The 12,977-nt window shown below is 37.8% G+C and overlaps 1 protein-coding gene across 1 annotated transcript; it reads left to right on the forward strand.

Annotated features, from left to right (window-relative positions):
- Positions 1-1,605: 1,605 nt before the first annotated feature.
- rerglb (RERG/RAS-like b) lies at positions 1,606-9,298 on the forward strand. Its single transcript, XM_087797754.1, has 5 exons — positions 1,606-1,657; positions 5,033-5,089; positions 6,199-6,272; positions 8,064-8,212; positions 8,840-9,298. Exons 1-5 carry the CDS (start codon positions 1,606-1,608, stop codon positions 9,123-9,125), a joined length of 618 nt encoding a protein of 205 aa, XP_087653880.1. The 3' UTR covers positions 9,126-9,298.
- The last annotated feature ends 3,679 nt before the right edge of the window (positions 9,299-12,977 follow it).

The raw sequence follows: 12,977 nt of genomic DNA on the forward strand, positions 1-12,977 counted from the left end.
AGGCCTTGTTAAATATAGAGACTGTTGTGAAGGGAAGAAGTGGTAAAATGAAACTATAAGTACTACTACTGGACTCACTGGTGACAGTTGCAGATAGGAGATCACTGGATAAACTACTGTCCATCATTAATGATGACATCATCCTCTGAACACTGTCATCAGTGAGCAGATAAGCAGATGGAGCACGAATGCTCCTCCCATGATGCAACACTAATAGACTCAGGTGCTGTGTCTCAAATCGCATACTTCTCTTAGTATACTAGAAGTTAGTATGCATCAGGATAGTGTACGTACTAACTAGTACGCAAATTCTGGACAGATAGTACGTCTCAAATCAAACACTGGAAATGATGCGACAGCTTCTTCTTCTACTACTATTTAACGATGCTTGCAACCAGCTGTAGGAACACTATCATCGACACCTGCTGGCAGCACGTTTTGCAAGAATAGAATCGAAATATTCGCTGGTATCAGCACCGAAGACGTGTCGTTTTAGTACGACAATTTAGTGTGCATGGCGCACTAAATTTCGCATACTAAGAATTGAGACGCACTTACACACTAAAAATACTAACTTTGAGTACGAAAGTATGAGTTTTGAGACACAGCAAGTGCTATTGTACTATTGTTTAATAAATAGAGATTATTATTATTATTATTATTATTATTATTGTTTAATTCTGAGTTTGGGGGCATGAGTGGAGTGAAAAGATGATTCTATTCCATGTTAATCTTTGTATCCATTGCCTTTATTATTTTTCTTTGATCTTTGTTCTTTATCTTTAGATTTAGATTGTGTCATCTTGCGCTTTGTTCTTTTTCTTGTTTCAAGAATCTATGGTGTGTGTTTCCGTCTGCTGGAAAAACAATTTCCCGAAGGAGACCTCCAGAGGATTAATAAAGTTTATCCATCTATCAGTGTATTACAGCTAATAACAATAATAATAGAAACATAATGATAATAATAATAATCAGCATATCTAATGTCAAAGTTGGCTTGCAGTCAGGATACAGTTCAACATAAAAATAGAAAAGTATGTTGTGTAAAAAGAGTGTTAATAGAATATGATTGAAAACTCTAATGATGAAGATGATCGACTGATCATCCGTTTGTTTACAGTTGTTTCCTGGGGAAAACAAAGTAATTACAGTAACAGAACACGGAGTTAACTCCGCGCTGACCTTTTAGTCACTCCGGCGTGGAGCGAGGGAGGCAGGAAAGAGAGATATATGGCCACAAAGAGGACAAAAAGAGGAAAAACAGATGGATGGAGGGGGAGGAGGGACCGAGAGCAACATTGTGTACAGGAGGAGGAGGGAAAACAAGGACGGAGGGAAGAGAGGTGCTGGAGAGACACAGACAGCAGAGAGAGAGAGAGGGAGAGAGAGAGAGAGAGAGAGAGAGAGAGAGAGTGAGAGAGAGAGAGAGAGAGAGAGAGAGAGAGAGAAAGAGAGAGAGAGAGAGAGAGAGAGAGAGAGAGAGAGAGAGAGAGATGCATGTTTTCAATCCCTTCTCTCTTCTGTGCTTTTTAAAAAAGTGACATCGCTTTGAAGACACAGAGACGTTTGGTTCTGTAGATCCGCCGAGGACTCGAACCATCGACCATGAACGACATCAAGCTGGCTCTGCTCGGGAGTCCAGGAGCCGGGAAGTCAGGTGAGACCCGGAGGTGTTTTGACTCCTGCGAACATCTTGATGTGCAGCTGTAGAATTTACAAACTGTCACATTTATGTTTTTTATTTTTTAACTTTATTTAACCCCACATTCCAACACCTTGATGATAATACTTTTATTACTTAATGTATCTTTACTGTGTGAAAAAATATTCTAACTAAGCCTAAATATTTACTATAGTTTTTTGATGAAAAAAAATTAAATTGACATCAAACACAATTGTTCTCTACTTATCCATTTTAATTCAATTGAAATACATTAAGTTGCTCCTTTATCTTTAATTAAATAAAGGTTAATTTCAATCTTTTTTTTTACATTTGTTAATAATTTTATGCTCGAATCTGGCCTTTACTCTTTAGATAAAAATACTTTATGATGAAATATTGAGTTTCTTTTATAACTTAATTAAAGTAAAAGTACTTTATTTCTAGGAAGTTTTGTGGTGTAAGTTTAGCGAAGATCAGGGCTGTCAATCAAACAAGGGGCCAAGCGCAGTCGTGGAACGAACAAATTGTATATTTATAAAACTGTACCCCTCACATTTGTTACTGGTGCACATAAAGAAAAAATAATTGATATATTTCTGTTCCATTGATTATTTCTGTCAGAAAAGTGTTTTTTTTAAAGATTGTTTTTTCTCTGAAGTAGTTTGTGACATGTTTGTTTACTGAAATAAACCCTAAAACTAGAGAAAATGAGTGAAACCCAAACTTTATAGGATTTATTTTGACTGTTGACTATAATTCACAATTTAAATTGAAAAGAAAAAAGTTTGGTGATGCTGGATAAAAGTTATTTTCTCATTTCTTACATAAAACTTATGACTTCACAAAAAACTCAAATACACAACAAACAGTTCACGACAAAAGTACATTAAAAGTTTGTATACATGCTGCACCACAAGTGGATGACACCATTTGTTTTACCTCAATTAATCATCAAAAGTTGTTTGTAAATTATATATTTAAACATTTATATGTATGAAAAATACTTCACGGAGAGAAATTATGAATTGTTCTTATGTTTCTCTTGGTTTCATTTAAAAGGAAAAAAATACAATCACGAGTTTGAAATGAAAAGTTGAACAAAACAACATCCTGTTGTTGAACTGAATCTAACGACTTCATGACGGGACATGTTTTTGTATCCTGTGATGATCCTGAATGAAAACTAATGGGGGTCAGGTCAGGCTTCTCTGTCGAGTCGCTTCATAGGAAATCTGCTAATCAAACAATTACAAAGAACCACAAGCATCAGATCCTGTCGCGGCAGCACGGTCCACATCGCTGCACCACCGCGGCCCCGACAGCGCGAACAACGTGTTACTTGGCTCATTATGAAAAGACCACGAGTCTCAAATGAGTCAAATCTCTGTAAAACCTTTTCACGCTGCTGAACATCACAGACTCGCTGCACTTGGTTGAACAGGTTCGAGGAATAAAGAAGCTCTTTGTGTGGAAGTGACACAACACACAACACCGCCACTTCACACGTGCACACAGTGCACTTAAGACTTAAGTCCTGATCAAAGTTGGGTTTCAAGTGATTGGATTAATTGTTTCATTGCGAGGCATCAGACGATGGGAGGTAACACGAGCTCCTGGGAAACACACACGAGCCACACGGACAAAAATAAATGACACGGTTACTTTGAAACTGTGAAGCTGCGTCGCCAACTGCTTCACCACAATGTTTTAAAGTATCTCCGGCCAACTGACTTTCATCCAGAGCCACAAATATGAATCTAAAAGACATTAGAAAAAAAGACGGCAATTTTATGGTCAATAAAGGGAAAAATGAAAACATTTACATTGTTAAGAATTTTTTTTTTTTGATTGAACAACGTGTTTGTCTCAGAGAGTCAAAGTCGCTGCTTTCAGTTGTTAAAATTGCTTAAATCTCTAAAACAGTGATGGATTTTTTTAAAATTTCATCCTGCATATGACAAAGTCACGTTAAAACTCCTCTTTCGTTAAATTCCTTATAGAGCTCGGCCGGTGCAGGTCAGCTGTCCAATGGAAACTGTAGTTACTACAATTCAAAGTGTCAAAACATTTTCCGTCAAAGATGATAAAGAAGCTCATGGTTTTTGGAGACTTTGCACAACTTGGAAATAATTACGCATTTGAGGTTTGCAACAAAAAGCACCTTTTTGTCAACACAATAAGGTTAAAAATGTATTTAAACACAAACACACAATACTATGAACAGATTATACTGTAAAGGCAGCTTTGGGACTGGGGAGGAAACACACGAACCCATAAAAGAGGGATAGTTGTTAATAAAAGCGTACACTAAAAAAGAAATGGGTGGAAGAGGGAATTGAAAGTGCACAGAAGATCACAATCACATATTGAACAGTGGAAAAAATCAAGAAAAAGTGGAGAGAAAATACTTTGGAGGCCAATGTTACCAGCTTAGGCGGTCGATCTGACACCACGGACTGGAACCAGGAAGCTGGTGTTGATTGCAGTTCAAGCCGAGCGATATTGAACCCAAGAACACGTAAGAAAGAGACAGAAAGAACAAAAGGATAAAAGTACTCAAACCCCAAGACAAATATTCAGTGGTTTAAATAGTTTTCTTGGGCTTCACTTTCTTCTCCTTCAACCTTTTCTTCACCCTAAACCACAAGTGGTCTTGTGTGTACTACCAAACCTGTGTTTGAAGTTTTAGGAGTAACAACGTGACAGTTCTTCAAATCCAATAAAAGCCAAATCAACATACGTCACGGATTTGATGTATTTTTCTGAGGTTCACGAAGGCTGTTACCTCAGTGTGGTGAAGTTTTGTAAATAACAAACGTGTTCAGAGCTCGACAGGAAGATGGATTTACAAAAAAGTGTCGACTCTGATAATGATTGTTTGAAGGTTTCGACATCTGAGTGACCGGCTTGAACAGCTGACTCATCAGTTTAGAAAAAAAAAAGATATAAAAGGTTTAAAATCAACTTCAGAATAATCGGATCATACTTTAAACATATTCAGGCATAACAATATGACCACTTTATTGACTTCTTTCTGTTCACAAAATGCTTTTTTGCCTCGATCTGTAACTCTTATCCGTGTCATGATGGACGCTGATGAGTTCAACATGACATCAGCGAGCGACCGAGGCTGATTGAGCCAAAACCCACTGTTAAAAAAATTCTACTTTAATCACGAAGCCAAGTGGAAACAAAACATCTTGGGCCAGTGTGTAGAATGGGTCGATGTCTGCTCAGCCAAGAATTCTGTTTTAACAAGGCCTTGGTTTTCATGCCTGGTTCTTCTGGAGCTGATGTTCCACTCCAGCTGCTGCCACCTGAGGAGAATAACGATGATGTCGTGACTCACTTCTGATGCTCTTCCCTCAGCCGTCCTGGTGCGCTTCCTCACCCGACGCTTCATCGGCGAGTACGCGTCCAACGCAAGTAAGTAGAGCTTTGGTTGCTTTAGAAGGTAAAGAGCTGAAGAAACGTTACACAACATAAATCGGAAGTACATAAACATGTTCGTTCCTGGTGTAGTTCCAATAGTCATATAGTCATTAATCCACTCTGCAAATAATGGAACAGACTTTTAAAACTAGCTAGATCTACGTCACTACGTTACTACGTTACTACGTTACTACGTTACTACGTTACTGTATCGTTAGGTCAGCAGAGTTTGAAAAGGTTCATGGAAGTTTGTATCATTCGATTATGTGTCTCAGGTTATCCTGTTGTGTGAGAATGAGATACTGAACACATTAAAACTAGGTCTTCAGTCTCTGCCTGGTCCAAAATTCGTGTAAGGGTTAGGGTTAGGGTTAGGGTTAGGATTAGGGTTAGGATTAGGATTAGGATTAGGATTAGGATTAGGATTAGGATTAGGATTAGGATTAGGATTAGGGTTAGGATTAGGGTTAGGGTTAGGATGAGGTTAGGGTTAGGGTTAGGGTTAGAATGGGGTTAGGGTTAGGGTTAGGGTTAGGGTTAGAGTTAGGATTAGGATTAGGATTAGGATTAGGGTTAGGATTAGGGTTAGGGTTAGGATGAGGTTAGTGTTAGGGTTAGGGTTAGGGTTAGGGTTAGAATGGGGTTAGGGTTAGGGTTAGGGTTAGGGTTAGGGTTAGGGTTAGGGTTAGGGTTCGGGTTCGGGTTCGGGTTTTCACTTCTTATAGCCAACATTATGGGGGAGGAGTTGAAGAGAGTTGAAGCCATCTTCAGTTTGGCTACTCTGTCCGCAGCTGTGAACGCAAATGTGAAGCAGTCGGGATGAGAATCAGCTCCTCTAAAAATTAGTTTTTTTTTATCTTGTACAGCACTCTGTGTCCACTGCTGCTGGTCTGCTTTTTAAATAAAGTTGAATTGAACAATTGAACGATGATTCAGTGTTGATATGAAACACACGTCAACACCACCTCGCTAGTTATTCAAGTAAACTGCTGATTGTAAACTCATCTCAGTTCGTAAACACGTCAGTGATGTATATTTAAGTCTTTCACTTCATCCTTTCTCCCGCTGAAGTGTCATTAAAATACTGTTTTGGTTCCGAACAGACTCTCTGTACCACAAGAGGCTGTCGATCGATGGACGGCAACTGAACCTGGAGGTCTTCGACCCTTGCTCAGAGGTACGTCGGTGCAGCAACAGATCGACAGTGTTTGACACACAAAGCAACCTTTAGACATCCTTCACACATGAACAAGTATTTGTTTTCAGAAATGTATAAAATATTGTGTTTTTATTTGGTTTCCTGTTTCTGTTGTTTTGAGTAAATAGTCATGTGTTATTGTGTAGATGATAATAGGACCATGTGTATCCATATGGGAAGTATGTTGATAGTTATGTGTTCATGAAGCTTCATGAAACTTTTTATTTTCAGTCCACTAGATGTCACTCTAATTTTGAACACTTTTAAACGCTAAATTCTATTGAAACCTCACATTATCTTTAAACTGATGGAGCCTTGCTCAAAGGTTAGTGACAGGGAACCACATACTTGACATGAAAGTGCTATAAAAACAAAAAAGAAACACAAGCAGCAAAACTGTTTTTAAGTTTCTGTAAAAAGTCTATCAAGACCTTTTGACCTTTGACCTGCACATGCTTGACCAACCTTATAAAATATGGAATTCTTTAAAGCTAACACAGCGGCAGCCTGAGGCTCAGTGTCGACCGTCTTCTTCTTCACAAAGATCAAAAACACTTGAGAGGATTTTTTTTATTGCACTTTGAGGTTTATTGGGAAGTCCAGAGTCTCCGACCATTGTCTTAATATCTTAAAATCACTGTCCTTCCTCTATGTCGGTCAATGCTCCACTTCACAAAGAAACAAGAGTCAATAAAGTGGGAGGGATGAGTGGGATTTAACTGGTCAGAGGCCCGGTGGTGTTGCTCAGGACTCTTGACCTTCTTCCTTTGTGCGCTCGTGCTCAAGGTTGTTGAGATGTGTTGCAGTAAAAAAAAAAGACATTAGTTGAAGATCTCAGCCCTTCGCTCATCAAGACACTTTTTATGGAGGTTTTTTTTCTCTCTTGACTGTAAGAACACATTCACTGGATTGTCGGGAAAACTGAAGTGTCTCCAGCCCTTCTACAAGTACAAAACTTGTGTCAATGTTCTCTTCCTGGAAGCTTTAAAAATGACTTTTTATAATCCAGAAAAAATGCAACCAAATGCAACTGCCGTCTCTGAACAATTGCTATAGTGATGTGTCGATGAAGCTCCATGAAGCTTTACTCATAGAGTCCACTAGATGTCACTCTCAGATCTATAATCCATTACTTTGAACAACTATTTGATTGAATTCTCACATCATTTTTAAACTCCGGGCGCCCCCTATTGACCACTAAACATATGGTACTGTTTCATGAAGCTTCACAATCCTTCACTAGTTAAGTGTCTTTACTAACAAGTGCGCAAGTTATGTCTTAGATTTACGTTTCTTGATGAATAAGAAAAAAAAGGTAAACACCTAATGTTATGAAATACTGATTTGAACAGTGGAAACTTGTGAAGCTTCATGAAACAGTGTCATTAGTGTCCACTAGATGTCACTCTCTGATCTATGATCTTTTGTTTTGAACAATTATTTTATTGAATCATCATTTTTAAACTGATGGCGCCACCCGTTGACCTCTAAACACATGAAAATGTTTCATGAAGCTTCATCGACATATTACTTCATTGTGGTCAAGCAGTTCAATAGACAGCTCTTCTGAGTTATGACTCTTTAAAATGAAACTCAGACACAGAAATGTGTAAAAAACCTGAAAAAAGGATGTAAATCCAACACAAAATGTAAGATTTTAAATGGCAGATTACAGTTGAAGATCTTTCTTTTAAACATTCCTTTGCATCAATATTTTGTCCGTCTGATTTTGTACTTTGTAAAAATGATGAAATGTGATTCTTGGTCCAGAGTTCCGAGGCTCGCTGTATCCTGGAGGAGCCGGTGGACTGGGCCGACGGCTTCGTGGTCGTCTACAACATCAGCGACCGCACGTCCTTCATCAACGCCAAGAACACGCTGCACCAGATCCGCGAGGCTCGGACAGAGACTTGTAAAGGGTGAGTTGGATCTATTGTTCGGATCCGTGTCGAACTCAATCATATTTAAAATAATAACAGGAAGTATGATCTTGATTAATTTCAATTATCTCTGCGTTTGTTTTCCTTCACAAAATAATTCCAAAATAATTGACATCCATTATCTCTGTTCCTTATCTTTTTTCTTCTTATGTTGTACTACTGCAATTGGATGTTATTGTTTTTATATGTAACTTAAATATATAAGGATAAATAAACCTTGAGGGAATAAAATAAAATAAATAAACAATGATGTATTTATAGATCGTCATATCAACATTAACATTTATATAATATTAATTTTGATACAACCCTTCAGTGCTACTTGACTGGGTCTGTAGTTCCATATATGTGACATAGACAATGATGTTTTTTTCACATTTTGGGATTAAAAAAACCCTTAAAGATTTATAAATATCTTTAAACCGACCAGAAGATACAACTAGAAATGAAATAATTAAAAAAAAACATATTTTCATGCTGTAACTAAACTGCTCAACAGAGCAGGTGTGACACCGCAGTTCCATCATCCCGACACTGGGGGGAGCCAGAAACAATATTTTCAATCTCACGCCGCTTTAATAATAATAATTTGTTGCTCTGTTCCAGGGAGACAACGGTCCCAGTTTGCCTGGTGGGGAACAAGCAGGATCTCTGCCACATCCGGCAGGTGCACGAGGACGAGGGACGCTGCCTCGCTCGAGAGAATCACTGCAACTTCCAGGAGGTGTCGGCGGCCGAGAGCTACCAGGACATCTCCGCCCTCTTCACGCAGCTGATCCGGCAGGTCATGGAGCACCTGAAGTACCGGGCCGACAGACGGCGCTACAGCGGCTCCAAGTCCATGGCCAAGCTCATCAACAACGTGTTCGGCAAGAGGAGGAAGTCGGTGTGAGGCGGGAACGTCGGGGAACGTCTCACGGACCGAGACAATGACTTTCATTTTATTCTTTTGTAATCATCACTATTTTCTTTTTATACTTGAGTACATTTAACTATAATAACTCCTGTTTCCTCCCTAGTGTTGCTGCGATGATAACAAGACATAATCGATAATGGATCAAGATGTGTGGACGATCATTTGAGTGAACAAATATTAGGAAATGTGATTGTAATTTAAAAGAAACACATGAAATAAAGGAATTATCTTTGAGTCTGAGGCAGTAACTTTGGACGTTAACTCCTGTTTTCTGCTTGTTTTTCAGATTAATACGTCAAATGTTGAATTAGGTTTATAAACAAATCATGAATATTTATCAAGTGATATTTCCTACATTTTGAGCCATTTTCTGGAAACAATAGCACAGAATATAAAACATAAAAATTAAAAAAAAGGAGAAATGCTAACATTTGTATACGGTGTTAAGCTAATGTTAAGCTAAGCTAACGATAATTAAAAGACAAAACAAATGTTTAATAAAATAAATGTTTGAAGGATAAAGAATAAACAATTAAAATACCAATACTTTAAAAGCATATAAATACAATTGTGTTTAATGGTGCAACTAAACATTAAAATGTGCAATAAATCAAGAGAATGTATAAATACTAAGTAAGAAAAATAATAATAACAATCGTGTCGATGACGTTAGTTTGAGCACTAGACAATAAAATACTGGTGCAAGTCTATATAAGAAGTATAGTTAAGGTTCACAAATGATGTAATGTAAACTTCGTCCAGAAGGTGGCGAGGCAAACGCACGAGCAAACTTCCACACAGGAAACACATTAACAAAATAAAAGTACGTAAGTAATATTTGTAGGGCGCTTTTCTAGACCAGGTTCACAAATCGTTTAAACGATAAAAAAAACAACTAAATATAATAAATACTTAAAAGGTCAAGACACCACTGAGACAAACAGAGAATCAAGAAAAATCCTGCACGAATATGAATAACGTCTATTTTTAAACTGACCTCAGACCAACAATTAAAGTACTTGAGATGAACCACAGTATATAAGTATACTTTAGCAAAAATCAAACTTTTAAATGTTTAAGTTCAAAATTGGTATCCGTGTATTCAGTTTATGACTTTGTTTAAAACTGTTTTATTTTTTGTGTAAATACTTTTACATCTTTTGAAATTAAATGATTATGTCAAAGTTTTTGACTCAACACATGTTTTGAAGATGCATCAACACAACAAATATATTATCATTTTAAAATGTTTAATATCGCTATGACTCAGCAGTACACGTGACTTTTCTACAGCTCTACAAATTCATCTGCGTCACTGTTTAAGATTCATCACTAGAGGTCGCTGTTTGTCTTCAAGCACGTTTGCAGCAGCTGTGATCAAATCAAACACAACAAAACACATTAAAATAATGAACTTCATGAAAGTACAATCATTCACAGTGAATCATAACATCATATACAACACAGAGGGTAAGAATGAAAACACAACTAGGGACACGTTCCAATTTTATTTTGTCTTTTCACTTCTTGTCCTGTTTGTGAATCAATTTATACAGATACACGTATATATTTGCAAATCCTTTCACGCATTTACAAAGCTTTAGCAACGGTTATAGCTCCATATAGTAAGAAGTAAAAAGGGTCAAACATCAGAAATTACATTAAAAAAGTTAAAGCTAAAAAGAACATTGACGTCATGACTTGTAACATACATTGTACATAGAAATACTAGACGACAATAACGAGTCTGAAAAAAGGCAGATTTGATTTTTTTTATTGTCGTGACGGACTTAAATTGTTTTCTTGTTTTGAGACTCTTTGACTGACTTATGACTGGTTATTTCAGCGAGGGCAGGGTGGAGAGAACCTATCAGGAAGGTCATCGATCAACTCCCGTAATCTCACAGCTGGTGAGCACATCCTCTCTGCTGTCCTTCCTCGGCAGATTGAACTTCAATCTAATAGACATGGATCCGAGAGACGCTTCCTACAAACATGAGAAGTTTATATGATTTAAAGTATGTTAAAAAAAACCCTGTATTTCTGTGTTTTAATACACACATCACTGCATATACAAGGTTTTACAAGGTGTTCGATAAACATGTGGAAACAGTTTGTCAACAACATAAATTGGGATGTTTGGAATCAAACCATCACACAATAGTTTAAAAAGTATCAGCAACTATAATAATATTAATAATAAGAACAATTTAGTTGTATTTGTTTGTTGTTGTTTTTCAGTTTATAATAATAATATTTGTGATGATACTAGTTGTATCAAAAAGTGCTTTTTTTTAACAAGTTTAAGTAAAAATTCTTATGAAAGTGAGCAGTAGTGGATAATTGTGATGTGTCGATGAAGCTTCATGAAACAGTGTCATTATTGTCCACTAGATGTCGCTCTCTGCTCTATAATTTATCGTTTTTAACAAATTATTATTATTATTACTTTTACTATTCAAACCTCACATCCATCCATCCATCCATCCATCCATCCATCCATCCATCCATCCATCCATCCATCCATCCATCCATCCATCCATCCATCCATCCATCCATCCATCCATCCATCCATCCATCCATCCATCCATCCATCCATCCATCCATCCATGCATGCATCCATCCATCCATCCATCCATCCATCCATCCATCCATCCATCCATCCATCCATCCATGCATGCAACCATCCATCCATCCATCCATCCATCCATCCATCCATCCATCCATCCATCCATCCATCCATCCATCCATCCATCCATCCATCCATCCATCCATCCATGCATCCATCCATCCATCCATCCATCCATCCATCCATCCATCCATCCATCCATCCATCCATCCATCCATGCATCCATCCAACCATCCATCCGTCCATCCATCCATCCATCCATCCATTCATCCATCCATCCATTCATCCATCCATCCATCCATCCATCCATCCATCCATCCATCCATCCATCCATCCATCCATCCATCCATCCATCCATCCATCCATCCATCATCAATTTGTATATTTAAGTTTTAATTTGATGATTGAATTCAATATTTTTAATATCAAATATTTTATAATAAATTAATTAAAAAAGATGAACACATACATTTTAATATTCTTACTTCAATAATTGAAAAATAAAGTTTCTAAATGAAATACTTTCTCAATTGTAGTTTTTTCAATTCAATATAAAATCATTTGTACTATATAGTGACCAATAACATTAGATAATTCAATTATAATGTCACTGATAAACTTCCACAGACGACAGGAAGTCATTTCATGAGAGAAAATCTTTCTTGACAATATTTCTGAGACTTTAATCGTTTAATAAAGAATGATCTTGTTCTGCTGCATTAAGTCCCGTCACTAAACCTGTTTCCAGAGAAAGAGAAAAGGTGTGTTTGTCTTCTCGGAGGACGCGAGCAGATGGTCAGAAGACGCCGGGAACTCCGGCGGGTGCTAATTAACCACGTCTCACCTTTAATGTCAGCCGCAGACGGGCTTTTTAGCACAATTAGCTTAATGACAGCCTGTGAACGTCGGCCATGTTTTGGGTCGTCAACACCGGGCTCACAAGCGTCTCCTCGCCGCCGTTAATCACCACCGCTGGAACCAGAAGAAGACGGTGATCACCGGGAGAAACTATTTCATTACATGCATTAATAATTGAGCTAATGAGCTCCCGAGTGCCCGAGAGCGAAGCCAGAAGCTTCGCTGCTCATCAGCTGATTAATGAGTGTGTTGATCGTTAGTCTCGGCGAGAGGCGGATAATGAGAGAATCGCCGGTCGATGGTTAATTAGTGTGACCTGATCCACGGGCCGAGCTCGAACA

The sequence above is a fragment of the Callionymus lyra genome, chromosome 8 (genome assembly GCF_982586985.1).
Source record: "Callionymus lyra chromosome 8, fCalLyr1.hap1.1, whole genome shotgun sequence".
NCBI classification, from domain to species: domain Eukaryota; kingdom Metazoa; phylum Chordata; class Actinopteri; order Syngnathiformes; family Callionymidae; genus Callionymus; species Callionymus lyra.